General features: G+C 44.6%; 1 protein-coding gene across 3 annotated transcripts in view; it reads right to left on the reverse strand.

The window, feature by feature from the left end:
- Positions 1-16,259, reverse strand: part of LOC147116717 (putative NADPH-dependent quinone oxidoreductase VAT1L) — a 215,311-nt gene that overhangs the window by 153,323 nt on the left and 45,729 nt on the right. For all 3 annotated transcript variants that reach the window (XM_085991838.1, XM_085991839.1, XM_085991840.1), the window contains exons 5-6: positions 1,500-1,603; positions 1,289-1,344 (exon numbers count right to left, since the gene is read on the reverse strand). In XM_085991838.1, coding sequence (XP_085847964.1) covers positions 1,289-1,344; positions 1,500-1,603 — 160 coding nt within the window. The remainder of the gene's footprint in view (positions 1-1,288; positions 1,345-1,499; positions 1,604-16,259) is intronic.

The raw sequence follows: 16,259 nt of genomic DNA on the forward strand, positions 1-16,259 counted from the left end.
GAGAACATGGAACTCGCTACCACAGAGAGTGGTTGCAGTGAATAGTGTCGATGCGGAAGCTAGATAAGTTCATGAGGGCGAAAGGAAGAGAGGATATGATGCGAGGGTGAGATGAAGTAGGGTGGGAGGAGGCTCGTGCGGAGCATAAACACCGGCACGGACCAGTTGGGCCAAATGGCCTGTTTCTGTGCCGTAAAATTCTAATTTTGCCTTTTGATTGTCTGAAAACTGACTCCAAAGACAATCAAATACCGCTTTATAAGAAACTTGTTCCCACCTCAAAAATGGACAGCGAGACCAAAGAAGACAAGACGTAAAGGAAAGGGAAAACAGGTCACAGGAAGCAGAGTATTACTGTATTATTATTTAGAAGGAAAAAAATGAATAAAGTTAAAATAAAAAATGTAAGACAGTGAGGATGAGGAAGAAAGAATTGGAAAAAAAATGGAGGGAACTCAAATAAAGTATTTTATTTTTAAATCAAGTTATAATTGTATTAATTCTTGTTGTTTAGGCTAATATTACAATGGTATAAGACATTCTGAATTAATTTTCTTACTATAATGTCAGGGTCAGTTTGTGAGCTGATAATTAGTGAACACCAGTCATCCCAAGGGAGATCGAAGCTCCCCAGTATATGCCAGCAGTTTAAGGATTAATGTTAGAAGCCGCTTTAGGGGGGCTGAATTCGGTTGATTTGCGCCTAAGAGGGCGCTAACGGGGCGCAAATCAACTAGTGCCTGAGCGCAGCGCCGCTAACGCCTCCCGCGAAATTTAGCGTCATCGCTGTGCCCCGCTCCCGCCCCGGCTGTAATATTGGGTGGCGCCCCCTGGCTTACCACCGGACGCTATGTCCACCGGGGTCGGGGGGGGCCTACCTGCGGCCGGGGCGATGCTAGTTAAAGGGGAGGTGGCGGGCAGCCATTTTTGTTGCTGGCTGCTTGCCAGCACCTGCCCCTGTTGCTGTCCCCGGCTCCCCTGCGATATGCCGGCTGCTTTCCGTGAGCCCAAAAGCGGCGCTACCCAATTTTTACCCCGAGGTCTTTGGGTGCGGGCAACAATCTTTGTTTCAAGTGGAGCACCCGCTGGAAGTTAAATATCACGTTTCACAGCACAGTGGAATAGGAAAATGTTAAAGGGGTGAGTTAGAAATTTGTTCCTCTATTGCCAAAATAGAAGCTAAAAAAAAAAATGCAAATGGCACAAAACATAACAGACATATACGCATGATCCACAGCAAGCTAATATGCAACTTACTACGTAATTATTAATTTTATTTTTTACTTACTGATTTGGCAAAGCTGAAGAAGCTTTTTGTTTCTCCGGTAACCATATTTGATGAGCCTAGAAGTTGGTGAATACATGGTTGTAACGCTTGCAAGGCACAAATATTCTTTCACATTAATGTAACAGCACAAACCATTGATTATTTAACTTTTGTGCTTCTCAAACATGCTCAGATTCTTTTAGTATTCGGTGGCCGTCAAACTCGTACTTACCGTACAGGATGTAAGTTCCGAGTGGCTTCAAGAGGCCGAGGCCCTTCCCAGTGTTTTCACCACACAGGCAATCCAGGACGATATCTACTCCGTCTGGGGAGATTCTGCAATGGAACCAAAAGTGGGCCTTACTCCAGAACCTATCTGTACACATAGACTTACACAGGATTTACAGCACAGAAACAGGCCATTCAGCCCAACTGGTCAATGCTGGTGTTTATGCCCCACACGAGCCTCCTCCCACCCTACTTCATCTAACCCTATTAACGTATCCTTCTATTCCCCTCTCCCTAATGTGTTTATCTAGCTTCCCCTTAAATACCAGTCGCCTCAGTTACTCCCTGTGGTAGTGAGTTCCACATTCTAACCACTTTCTGGCTAAAGAAGTTTCTCCTGAATTCCCTATTGGATTTATTAGTGACTATCTTATATTTAGGGCCCCTCTATTTGGACTCCCCCACAAGTGGAAACATATTCTCTATGTCTACCCTATCGAACCCTTCCATAATTTTAAAGGCCTCTATCAGGTCACCCCTCGGCCTCCTCTTTTCTAGAGGCAAGAGCCCCAGCCTGCTCAGTCTGTCTTGATAGTTACAACCTCTCAGTTCGTTCATGTTGAATATAGTTATTACCTGACTCGGCTGTTCGGAAATCTCTACGGTGCAAAACAGACAGCAAAAGCATGACCCTTTTCTCCCCCCACTTACTTCTGTGCCTCATGAGCTGAAGGCTTTATATATTGAGGTCGTTAAAGTTTCCAATTAATTTTCATCAGCAGCAAAGCAAACACAAGTCATTATTGTACCCGTCTCTCACACACCTATCTGCTCACCCCACCCGCTCTTTGGGCATTGGCGATGAGAGCACTTTTGACCTTTTCAAAAGGGAACTGGATATATTCATGAAAAAGAAAAATTGTGATGGGCTATGGGGAAAGAGCAGGGCAGTGGAACTAATTGAACAGCTCTTTCAAAGAGCCGGCACATGCACGACGGGCCTAATGACCTCCTGTGCTGTAAGGTTCTATGATATAGAGGCTGAGAGGCTGTTTCCCCCTGGCTGGAGAGTCTAGAAGTAGGGGGTCATAGTCTCAGGGTAAGTGGTCGGCCATTCAGGACTGAGATGAGAAGAAATATCTTCACCCAGAGGGTTGTGAATCTTTGGGATTCTCTACCCCAGAGGGCTGTGGATGCTCAGTCATTGACTATATTCAAGATTGGGATCGATAGATTTTTATACACTAAGGGAATCAAGGGATATGGGAGTAGGGCAGGGAAGTGGAGTTGAGGTAGAAGATCAGCCATGGCCTTACTGAATGGCGGAGAAAGCTCGAGGGGCTGTATGGCCGACTCCTGCTCCTAATTCTAATGTTGTTATGTTCTGAATCTCATTCAAAGAGGCTACAATGATGTGACTACAGAGGAGTAATGGGAGTTCATTTCTGAGATTAGGATTAAGCCACATTGCTGAGCAGAGTAGAGAGAGAGAATTATTCCACATCCAAGCCATGTTGCAGCTGGCCTGGAGTATTTGATGCTGACACTGGGTGCCGAAAGGGAAAACCCATTCTAGTCACAAGTCTAACACCCTCAGCACACACAAACTCACAATTTAAAAAAAAATGTAAAGACTGTAATTCAATAATGGTTTTGCTGTTGATGCAACTTTGCTAGATTTAATTTTTGATTAAATTATCACAACACGAGATCCAATTAATTGCTACCAACTTGGTCAAATTACAGTACTAGGTTTGTAACTAGGGACTGAAAAAGGTTTATGTTTAATATACAGTGAAGTCTACATGACAAGGTCATGATGACTAGAAAATCTCAGCCTTAGGAATGGCATCTCAATGTCTACACTGACAAGTCAAAACTTGCAAATGGAAGGCCATGACACCTTTAATAAAAGTGCCACCTTGTGAGGCGTTATGTGTTCAAATGTCTCCTGTCCCATTAACCATGAGTCCTTTATTCCCGCAAAGGCTCATCACTGTTCCTTAGTGTTGTCGAAACTATTCCAAAACTTTGAATTTCTTTTATTTGTTCTTGGGATGTGGGTGTCGCTGGAAAGACTGCCTTTATTGCCCTTCCCTAGTTACCCTGAGAAGCCGGTGGAATCTTTCTTTACTGCCTGTAGTATTTTGCCATCACACTTTTCTAGTCGCATTTTGTTGATAATATCGGATCCTCTAACTCACCGTGAGCAGAGCTGTGCAGACCTGCTAATAATGTATTCAAAGTCTTGCAAATGCAGGAATGTCCTGTAAGTGTAACATTTACTTCCTGTGGTACTTTTCCCATCATGCTTTTCTGTCACACATTTTTTTGTCACGCTAATGTATTTCTATCAATATTACTTACCTCTGATTGAGTCACCCGTGTTTGGTCTCCAAGGTAGATGGTACTGTTGCCAAGTTACCTCTTACCAAGGAACATAGGAACAGGAGGAGGCCATTGAGCTCCTCGAGCCTGTTCCACCATTCAATGTGATCATGGCTGATCTGTATCCTAACTCCATTCCACCCACCTTGGCTCCATATCCCTTAACACAATGGATAAGGGGTGGAGGAAGCAGTAGGGGGACAACAGTGGAGTAAAGAGGGAGGGAGGAAGCTGGATGGGGATATGTAAGAGGATACAGGAAACAAAGGAGCTATGTGGAGGATGGAGAGGATAGGGAGATGAGGGGGAGGGGAGGAGATTAGGGATGATACTGGGAGGGGAGGAGACAGGTGATAGGACAAATTGGACAGGGGGTTGGGAAAGGGGGTAGGGCAGGGAACTTGGGTAAGTGGAGGGGGGACATAGGTAAGTAGGTGGTGGAAAATATGGAATGGGGTAAAGGGGGATGGGATGAGGTGTTGAAGATGGGGGGGGGAATCCGCAAGAGAGAGAAGACAACTTAGCTAGGGATGAAAGCCTCCACTGTCCTTCACCTTGTCCCCAAAAGTTCTGATAGACCCTAAGGGCTCGATTTTGTCAATGGGGAGCTTTTGGAGGCGGGACTCCCACTTTTTGGGTTGTAGTCCTGCCTCCATCAACTTGTGGCCAACCCACGCCATTTTCCCTTGATTGACCTTGTTAAACCCACCCAGCAGGCTAAGCAGGCCAATTAAGGGACACTTGGTTACTGGTGACGTCAGCGATTGACATTTCATCTGTCAAGAGCTTTTGAAAGACAAAAAGTCAGCGTTTGACAGCTCTGTGAAGCTGTCAAACACTGACAATCTGTCTTCTAACTTGAGTCCTTCTACTCAGCCTCAGTTAGGGAGCTCTCCAGACCAGAAAGCAGAGGTTGCAGCTTTTGACAGTTCAGCGGCCATTCTGCTTTCTGTGCCCGTGAGCTCAGGGACTCCCGAGAACTGAAGGAAGGAAGCCTGCAGGAGAAAGTAAAGGTAAGTAAAACTTATTAAAACACTTTACACTTACCTCACACACTTACCTCTGCACACATGCGCCCATCACTCACCTGAACAACAGACATCTTGACCCCCTCCAACCCCTGCAGATCGACGGTCCGTCTTGCTAACTTGGCGTGGTTTGGAGCCGTCGGAGAGCCCACACTTCAGGGCTAAAAATAGGGATTAGGCAAAAAACTGCCTGTTAACAACCTGTTAACAGGCAGTTAATTGGCACTCATCCCCTTCCTGCCTCGGGGAGGCGGCTCCCAGCACAGGTCGGGTACCCGCCTCCTGGGAAACGGGCATGGAGGCGGGTTGGGGGCGGGATGGGTTCCTGCCCCCCGATTCTGCAATTTTCCCACCACTCCCACCTCCAAACCCGCCTCCTCGGGGCTTGGAAAATCGAGCCCTAAGCCTCTCCCCCACCAGTCTCATCTGCCTACCCTCCATCTTCCCTCTCAATCCAACCTGCCAGTTGCACTTGATTCCTCTCTGATGTCTCATTCCTGTCATCTCCATTGTCCTCCCACACCATTCAATGGTGCCAATTACCTACCCGCCTGGCATGAGATGTTAATGATTGGAGTGAGAGGGCATACTGGAAGTAGGTGGGGACATCAGATCGAGGGGGCGGATTCTGGGATCAGATTGTGATGGGACACTGGCGGTCAGTGCATACATGAGTTTGGAAGAGAGAGGAGCCATGATTCTCTGCTTGTATCTCCCTGTACTCCAGGACCCTCAAACCATTGTCCTAATGCTGAGACCCCCCCTGAGCTAGGAATGTTCATCAAAAGTCAAACACAGGCTTTTGTGTCACAAATGCGTCCAAATAGCTGTGCATGTGTGCTTAGGAAGCCATACAATAATGAATTAATTACAGCTTCATTAACTATCGTGCAAAGCTCTGTTCTCTCAGCTAATCTGAGGTTTAGGTTCTATCAGTTTAAACACTAGGAGGAGAGCGAGGCAAGAAAACAGAAATGATGGGGGAGATGAGAGGAAAGAAGAGAGGAAGAGAAGGAGGAAGGAAAGAAGGGGAAGACATAGAAAGAGGAAGGAAGGAAGGGGGAAGGTAAACAGGAGGGAAGGGAGGGAGGGAATGGAGTGAGGGAGAGAGGGAGGGAAGGAATAGAGTGAGGGAGGGAGGGAATGGAGTGAGGGAGGGAGGGAATGGAGGGAGGGAGGGAAGGAATAGAGTGAGGGAGGGAGGGAATGGAGTGAGGGAGGGAGGGAGGGAATGGAGGGAGGGAGTGAGGGAAGGAATGGAGTGAGGGAGGGAGGGAGGGAAGGAAGGTTTCCTCACATCTTATCCTTAGTAAAACAGTCTCAACACAACCCAATTGCAGTTTGAATGATTTCGGCAAACTCGATAAGCAGGAAATGTTGATGCCTTTCTCACTCCAGTTACTGTTTGGTATCCGCAGATAGCCTGAAGTACTCCCATGATAATTATGTTACGAATCAATGATCCTTGTCTTTTTTCCTTGTATTAGCACACCAGCTTAATGCTTACAAAGTGAGATTGCGGATTGAACACAAGTTAATGTCCAACTTGAGACTAGTTTTATGCTGTGAGTCAAGAACTGTTTTGAAATTGCCTTAATTTTTTTCCAGTTAAGAATCTTAACAGTCATCTTAAAAGCGAATTAACCTATCTGTCTTGACTGGAGTCAAAGCCAACATCCCTGAGGTGAAAGGATATTGTAGCACACGGCATCACAGCATCTGCTTCCCTGGTTGCTGTTGAGTGAATTGGATTTATTTTTGTTCATTCACATCAGTCCTAAGAAAACATGCACTGTTCTTAAAGCAATGTCCTGCGATTTGTTTGCCTGATAGTGGAAGATCTGTGTTTGTGCCTGAACAGATGCTTCACTCTTTGCGCTTGTCTCAACCGTGGCTCAGTGGGGAGTACCCTTACCTCTTGATGTCAGTAAAGGTTGTGGGTTCAAGTCCCAATCCAGAGACTTAAGCACAAAACATCTAGGTTGACATTCCAGTGTGGTACTGTACTAATGGAGTGCTACACTGTCTGAGGTGCTGTCTTTTGGATGAGACAAACTGAGGCCCCAGCTGCCCTCTCAGGTGGATATAAAAGATCCCATAGCACTATTTTGAAGGCAAGCAGAGGAGTTCTCCCTGGTGTCCAGGCTAATATTTATCCTGCAACCAACATCACTAAAACAGATTACCTGGTCATGGTCTAGCCTTTGGCAATTAGGTGTTGTTGGCCAGACTGGAGGGAGAGCAGATTGTTGCCAGGCCCTCCCCCTAATGCCTCATTCTGGAGCCTCCCACCGCCTGTGGTCCAGGAGGTGGCGGTAACTCAGGACCAGCCACCTCCACCCCGACTGCCATTTACGTGGAGAAGGAGAGTCCAGTGGTGTTCCCAGCGGAGGTGGGAGAAGAGAAACAGCAGGTCGGGCAGTGAGGCAGCTGTTGGCCTCATCATCCCACATTTTCCTTGAATCTCCACCATGATCCCACCCGATTTTACGCTGCTAGATTCACCTGCTTATTCTCTAGAGAGGAGAAGGCTGAGGGGTGACCGGACAGAGGTCTTCAAGATTATGAAAAGGTTTGATAGGGTAGACGTAGAGAAGATGTTTCCACTTGTGGGCGATACCAGAACTAGGGCCCATGAGTATAAGATAGTCACTAATAAATCCAATCGGGAATTCAGGAAAAACTTCTTTACCCAGAAAGTTGTTAGAATGTGGAACTTGCTACCACAGGGAGTGGTTGAGTTGAATGACATAGATGCATTTAAGATAAGCACAGGAGGTAGAAAGGAATAGAAGGATATGTTGATGGAGTTGGATGAAGAAGGGTGAGAGGAGGCTCATGTGGAGCATAAACACTGGCAGAGATCTGTTGGGCCGAATGGCCTGATTCTGTGCTGTAAATCATTTTTAATACTTTGTAATATGGCTAGGTTCAGTGTTACTGGGTACATAAAAACCACACAACTAGGCTTCAATGCCTCAACCAAACATTAAAACAAAGCAGTCCTGAAGAGGGGTTAACTGTTACTCTCCTGCTAGTGGCTAATTGCACATTTATTTGTGCACCGATTCTATCCTCTTCTCTGGTCTGTGCGTTAGGTTGAACCAGACTCTTTGCAACATTGGCATCCCAGTTGACACCAAGCTGAGCTTCCAATCCCATCTCCTCTCTATCACAAAGACTACCTACGGCCACCTCCATTACTGCCTCAGCCCATCTGCTGCTGAAAAACTTACCCATGCCTTTGTCAACAGATTCAATTATTCCAATGATTTCCTGGCCAGTCTCCCATCCTTCACCATCATTAACCTTTAGTTCTTCCAAACTCTCCTGCCAGTATAATAACCCTTACCATCCCGCTCACCCATCATCCCTGTGCTCATTGACCTACATTTTCTCCCGGTCCACCAATGCCTCAGATTTAAAATTATTAACGTCATGTTTAAATCTCTTCATGGCCTTGCCTATTGCTACCTCTGTAACCTCCTCCAGCCCTACACCCTTCTGAGATCTCTTTGTCCCTCCAACTCATTATTATTCAAGAAGGAGTTAGATATATTTCTTGAGGCTAAAGGGATCAAGGGATATGGGGAGAAAGCAGGGACAGGGTACTGAATTTGGATGATCAGCCATGATCGCATTGAATGGCGGAGCAGGCTCGAGGGGCCGAATGGCCTACTCCTGCTCCTATCTTCTATGTTTCTATGTTTTACTCTGGCCTCCTGTACATCCCCATGTCCTTCGCACCACCATTAGCGGCTGTGCCTTCAGCTGTCTAGGTCCTAAGTTCTGGAATACCCTCCCTACATTTCTCCACCTCTCTCTCCTCCTTTAAGATCCTCCTTAAAACTCACCTCTTTGAACAAGCTTTTTAGTCAGCCCTCCAAATACCTCCTTCTTTGGCTTGATGTTGATTAGTGTCTGGCTACGCTTCTGGGAAGCGCCTTGAGACATTTTTTCACATTAAAGGCACGATATAAATTTAAGTCAATTTAAGATATTGTTGTTGAAACTTCCCAAAGTGTTTCACTGATAGGCAAAAAAGAAATGGATGCCAAGGCAAAAAAGAAATGGATGCCAAGCCAGGAAGCAAGAGATTAGGAGAGGTGATTAAAAGTTTGGTCGAAGAGGTTGATTTTATTTCAGATTTCCAACCTTCATTGTTTATCTTTTTCTCTCATCCTGACAAGAACTCTGCCATTGACTTGCTGATGTCCTCATTTGTTCTCTCCCTCTTCTATCTTCCCCCATCATTTTTCTCTCTCTTTCTAAGGAGCCAGGGCCAATATCCTCAGGGTTGTGGTCCCGCCTCCATCGAGTTCTAGCCAACCCACGCGATTTTGACTTGATTGACCTTGTTGAGCCCGCCCAGCAGGCTCAGCAGGCCAATTAAGGGCCACCTGGCAACAGGTGATGTCACAGATTGATATTTCATCTGTCAAGAGCTTTTGACAGATGAAATATCAGCGTTTCACAGCTGTTTGAAGCTGTCAAACAATGACAATCTGTACTCCAAGTTAATTCCTTCCTCTCAGGATGATTTAGAGAGCTCTCCGGGACAGAAAGCTGAATGCTGCAATTTTTGACAGCTGGCGGCCATTCTGCTTTCTGTGCCGGTGAGATGAGGGACTCCCGAGACCTGAAGGAAGGGAGGCTGTAAAGGTAAGTAAAACTTCTTTAAACACTTTAAACACACCAAACACACTTACCTCTGCACTCATGCACCCATCACTCACCTGAACACCAGACATCTCGACCCCTCCGAGCCCTTCAGCCCAACGGCCCACCTTGCTAACTTGGCATGGTTTGGAGCCATCGGGAATCCCACACTTCACCAATGAAAACAGGGATTAGGCTAAAAACTGCTTGTTAACTACCTGTTAACAGGTAGTTAATTGGCACTAATCCCCTTCCCGCCGCGGGTAGGCGGGTCCCAGTGCGGGTCGGGTACCCACCTCCTTTGAAACTCGCATGGAGGCGGGTTGGGGGCGGGATGGGTTCGTGCCCCCCGATTTCGGGATTTTAACCCCTCACATGCCTCCAATCCCGCCTCCACGGCCCAATGAAAATCCTACCCATTGTGTCCAATTCTGGGCACCGCATTTTAGGAAGGATGTGAAGGCTTAGAGATGGTGCAGAAAAGATTTACAAGAATGGTTCCAGGGATGCGGGTCTTCAGTTACGTGGATAGACTGGAGAAGCTGGGGTTGTTTTCCTTGGAGCAGAGAAGATTGAGAGATTTGATAGAGGTGTTCAAAATCATGAGGCGTCTGGACAGAGTAGATAGAGAGAAACTGTTCCCATTGGCGGAAGGGTCGAGAACCAGTGGACACAGATTTAAGGTGATTGGCAAAAGAACCAAAGGCAACACGAGGAAAAACATTTTTACGCATCGAGTGGTTAGGATCTGGAATGCACTGCCTGAAAGGGTGGTGGAGGCAGACTCAATCATGGCTTTCAAAAGGGAATTGGATAAGTATCTGAAGGAAAAAAAATTGCACGGCTACGGGGAAAGGGCGGGTGAGTGGGACTAGCTGAAGTGCTCTTGCAGAGAGCTGACACGGGCTCGACGGACCGAATGGCCTCCTTCTGTGCTGTAACCATTCTATGACTCATTCTATTTTTCTTTTGTCTCATTCTTGCTCTCCCATTTTTCTTTATTTTCTCTGCCTTTTTTGACCTGCTATCTTTGGTGCCCTTGGGTTGCTCTAACTCTGCTTCTTATGAATATAATGTGGTGATTATTCCTTGATTAGTAAAAGTATTGTGATTCGTTGTTTGTTAACTGCCTTGGGATATGTGTTGTAATCTCATTGGTAGTTGATGATCACATGATGTGTTGTGGCTACCTTAAATTCAGTCCTTTTCTAGCTTTAGTTGGGACTGGATGTAGAAAGATATGCTGCTGATTTTAAAGTTAACAAAGCCTAACTTTGGAAGGCAAATCTATTCTTTATTTCAATTTATTAACAATTTATTAAGCTTATTGTTCGGTGATTCACGGAGGTACGCTTATTAATCTTCATAATGCCTTATGTCATCCTGGGGTTACGAGGATGATACACTTTGTACGCAGTAAGAACTTGCCTTTTTCAGTTGAAGACGTCAAGCGGATGACTTCATCATGTTCTATCTGTGCTCAGTGTAAACCGAATTTCTTTAAGCCTCAACGAGCTCATCTTATAAAGGCTACTTCTCCTTTTGAATGTTTGAGTGTTGATTTTAAGGGACCTCTTCCTTCAACTACTCAAAACCGATATATATTTACTGTTGTGGATGAGTTTTCAAGGTTCCCTTTTGCTTTTCCTTGTGCAGATGTATCAGCTGCTACAGTTATTAAATGTTTGACTCAACTTTTTGTCATCTTTGGGATGCCTGCGTATATCCATTCGGATCAGGGAAGTTCTTTTATGTCTTCCCAGTTGAAGGAATACCTTCAGAGTCGGGGAATTTCTTCTAGTCGAACTACCCCGTATAATCCCCAGGGTAATGGACAGTGCGAACGATACAATGGGGTGATCTGGAAGGCAGTTATGTTGGCGTTGACATCCCGGAACCTTAAGAATACACAGTGGGAAATGGTACTGCCTGATGCCCTGCATTCCATTAGATCATTGCTTTCAACGGCTACTAATGTGACCCCCCATGAAAGGCTCTTTAACTATCCGCGGAGATCTACTACGGGATATTCGGTACCTTCATGGCTTACTATGCAGGGACCTGTGTTGCTTCGACGCCATGTTAGATTGTCAAAATATGACCCCTTGGTGGAGGAGGTGGAGCTGTTGGAGGCAAATTCCCAATATGCTCATATTCGATTCCAAGATGGGAAAGAAAGTACTGTTTCAATTAAAGACTTGGCTCCTTGTGGGGGCCAGCCCTCTTCTGAGGATAATAATAATGGTCATGATTCGGATAATGTGGATGCTGTTCCAGATACTACGAATATTTCCAATCCGATTGCAGATAATCATACTTCTATTAGTCAGCCTTTGATAGATGTTTATGACCGTCCCAGTGCATCTTCTGATGGGATTTCTAATCCGGAAACCGTTGAGAATCGGGATATGGATAGCCTTCCTGTTGAAGATACTTCTGTGCCTTCTGGCGTGGGAGGGCAAGGAATTTCACCAAGGTTAAGAAGGTCGACACGAACAAGATATCCGGTCGACCGATTGAAAATGGACTTTTAAATTTATAGTAATGTTTTAAAAATTGTTGAAATATTATAGTATATTGTTTTAGTTGAAAGATACTTAATACTTATGCGTAATGTTATTATTTGTTGTTGTTCATTTAGTATTGTGTTATGTAAATAGTTTTATTCTCGTGCATAGTTTAGTTGTAAATAATTAATTGTAAATTGTAAAAGTTATTAGGTTAGCGTATATTTTAAAGGAGGGGTGAATGTGGTGATTATTCCTTGATTAGTAAAAGTATTGTGATTCATTGTTTGTTAACTGCCTTGGGATATGTGTTGTAATCTCATTGGTAGTTGATGATCACATGATGTGTTGTGGCTACCTTAAATTCAGTCCTTTTCTAGCTTTAGTTGGGACTGGATGTAGAAAGATATGCTGCCAATTTTAAAGTTAATAAAGCCTAACTTTGGAAGGCAAATCTATTCTTTATTTCATATATGCAAATACATGTGGTGTGCCCGAGGACGTGTACGAGTATCAGAAATCCCCCCAAGCAGTTTTTTGCAATTTTACAGTATCACCGCAAAAGACTTTGTAAGATTCTGAAAAGTGTAATAAAACTGCTGCTACTGTGTGGAGATCGAAATTGCAAACGAATTGTAAGATGATAACGGACGGATTTAAAATGTAAGAAATCAGCAGGTGTTCTTTGTTTGTGAAGACACAAAATGGTGGTCAGTGTGTGTTCTTTGTTTGAGAGGCCACTGGACAAGAAGGGGAGAACATACATCTCACAGGAACAGGAATGTGTCATGCGGATGGAAATCCAATTAGGGAAGGTTTAGAGTGGACAGACCTATCCAAGGGAGGCAGAGAGTAATTTACGATCAACGAGGCTTTATAACCCAGTGCCGGGAGTTTGCAGAGATAAGGAGAACAGAGAAGACAGAGCAGGAGGAAGATTGAAGTGAGAAAGCTGGCCAGTTCATCTTTCGACTTAGAGTCTCCTTTGACCGATCACCCAGAAATGAAGGAGTATGTATGAGAATTGGACATGGGCTTAGATAAAGTTAAAGAGGGTACTTTTATGTACATTTGAATCATTAAAGGGGCATTTTTATATACTTTGAATTGATAAGTTGCAGGTGTGGCGGAGCCACTAAGGGACTCCGATCAATTGTATATAATTCCCTTTAATAATATGTCAGTTACAGCCTGAGTCTGTATCTTTGTTTTCACTGTTTACATGTACAGAGCGCGATCACTTTAATAGCGCAGGTAAACGCGATGACGTCACGCCGTTCATCACGTGATCCCCCACCGGCAGGAAAAACGTCATGACGTCATGACGTCAGCCACGGGACCGCCCAAGCAGTCCTCGTGGAGCCTCCGAACTGACTAGACCTATATTCGATGTTCTCCTGTAGTTATCCGTTAAACTCTGTTAGTTTTCATTAAACCTCGTTTATTTGATCGTCTGAGTGGACCTCAGTCTTTTGGATAGAAACTAAACATTCCTACACAGGCATTATTGCCGGGAGTTCTTTGAATTTATTGCCCAAGGTGCTTCTATGTACACTTGAATTTTGAACTATAGTCTGGTTAAAAGACCAATTTTATTGATCACATCCTTGTCTGTCATTGTTAAGCGAATTCGTAATTCTCGAGGTCCGAACAGTGGTAAGAGAGAGTGCTACTACTTTCACAGGCATTCTCAATTCAAAGCAATACAAAAAAAAATAGATACTTTCTACAAAATAATTGAGTGCAAAACATGAGAAGAACACAAATCAGCTGAGTCACTGCTGAGTCACTGGATGATGTCACTGCTGTGGTGCGTAGGTTGATGCAAGTGCAGCGTGACCCAGAGAAACAATGTGTTACAATCTCTGGAATAAGCAAGTTCCTCAGCTCTAGCTTTTATGTGTCCTCCTTTAATTATTTAAATGTATTTTTTTCCACTCTCGGCATCATTATTTCATCAAAATTGTTAAGAATATTCCCATCAGGATTTTCTTTCTCTTTCAGTCCTAAAAGGTACCTTTCCTTGTGACTAAAAAAGCAACGAAAGTCCTGTTATTTTTGTGCTAGTGCTAGTGACCATAATTCAGTTAGATTTAAGGTAGTTATGGAAAAGGACCAGGACAGACCAGGAATAAAATTTCCAAATTGGGGGAGAAGCAAATTTTGCTAAGCTCAGAGGGGATTTAGCCATAGTGGACTGGAAACAGCTACTTGAAGGTAAATCAGTGTCAGAGCAGTGGGAGGCATTCAAGGAGGAGATCCGGAGAGTTCAGACCAAACATGTGCCCGTAAAGAAAAAAGGTGGGACTAACAAATCTAGAGCCCCCTGGGTGTCTAGGAACATACAGGGTAGGATAAAGAAAAAAAGGGAGGCGTATGACAGATACCGAGGGCTAAATATTCCAGAATCTTTAGAGGAGTACAGAAAGTGCAGGGGTGCAATTAAAAAGGATATTAGGAAAGCAAAGAGAGAGCATGAAAAATTCTTGGCAAGTAAAATCAAGGAAAACCCAAAGGTGTTTTATAAATATATTAAGAGTAAGAGGATAACTAAAGAAAGGGTAGGGCCTATTAGAGATCATGAGGGTAATCTGTGTGTGGAGGCGGGAGATGTCGGTAGGGTTCTTAATGAATACTTTGCATCTGTTTTCACAAAGGAGAGGGGCGAAGCAGACATTGCTATCAGGGAGGAGTGTGAAATATTAGATGAAATAAACATAGTGAGAGAGGAAGTATTAAGGGGTTTGGCAGCTTTAAAAGTAGATAAATCCCCAGGCCCGGATGAAATGTATCCCAGGCTGTTAAGCGAAGCAAAAGAGGAAATAGCAGAAGCCCTGACCATCATATTCCAATCTTCTCTGGCTTCAGGTGTGGTGCCGGAGGACTGGAGGACTGCTAATGTGGTACCCTTGTTTAAAAAGGGAGAAAAGGATAGACCGAGTAATTACAGGCCAGTCAGCCTAACCTCGGTGGTGGGAAAATTATTGGAAAGAATTCTGAAGGACAGGATAAATCTTCATTTAGAAAGACACGGATTAATCAAGGATAGTCAGCACGGATTTGTTAAGGGAAGGTCGTGTCTGACAAATTTGATTGACTTTTTTGAGGAGGTAACAAGGAGGGTAGATGAGGGTAGTGCGTTTGATGTAGTGTATATGGACTTTAGCAAGGCTTTTGATAAGGTTCCACATGGCAGACTGGTCATGAAGTTAAAAGCCCATGGGATCCAGGGCAAAGTGTCAAGTTGGATTCAAAACTGGCTCGGAGACAGGAAGCAGAGGGTAATGGTTGATGGGTGTTTTTGTGATTGGAAGGCTGTTTCCAGTGGGGTTCCGCAGGGCTCAGTACTAGGTCCCTTGCTTTTTGTGGTATATATCAATGATCTAGACTTGAATATAGGGGGTATGATTAAGAAGTTTGTAGATGATACTAAAATTGGCTGTGTGGTTGATACTGAAGAAGGAAGCTGTAGACTGCAGGAAGATATCAATGGATTGGTCAGGTGGGCAGAACAGTGGCAAATGGAATTCAATCCAGATAAGTGTGAGGTAATGCATTTGGGGAGGGCTAACAAGGAAAGGGAATACACATTAAATGGTAGGACACTGCCGGGAGTAGAGAATCTTAGCTATGAGGAAAGACTGGATAGGCTGGGTTTGTTTTTCTTGGAACAGAGGAGACTGAGGGGAGACCTTATTGAGGTGTATAAAATTATGAGGGGCCTAGATAAAATGGATAGAAAGGACCTATTTCCCTTAGCAGAGGGGTCAAACACCAGGGGGCACAGATTTAAAGTAATTGGTGGAAGGTTTAGAGCGGATTTGAGGGGAAGTTTCTTCTCCCAGAAGGTTGTGGGGGTCTGGAACTCATTGCCTGAAAGGGTGGTAGAAGCAGCAACCCTAACCACATTTAAAAAGTACTTGGATGTGCATTTGGGATGCTGTAACCTGCAGGGCTATGGACCAAGAGCTCGGAAGCGGGATTAGGCTGGATAGCCCTTTGTTGGCTGATGCGGACACGATGGGCCAAAATGGCCTCTATCCATGTTGAAACTTTCTACGATTCTATGATTTTACTGAAATTTACTGGGCCAGCTTTTGTGATAAGAATAACGGTGAGGTTAACAGTGCTCACCGTGTTCACCGGGTAAATCTGACAGCAACTTCTGGCATCCGCACGTGT

This window comes from Somniosus microcephalus, chromosome 6, assembly GCF_052327205.1.
Source record: "Somniosus microcephalus isolate GS21.2 chromosome 6, FLI_Smic_1.0, whole genome shotgun sequence".
Taxonomy (NCBI): Eukaryota; Metazoa; Chordata; class Chondrichthyes; order Squaliformes; family Somniosidae; genus Somniosus; species Somniosus microcephalus.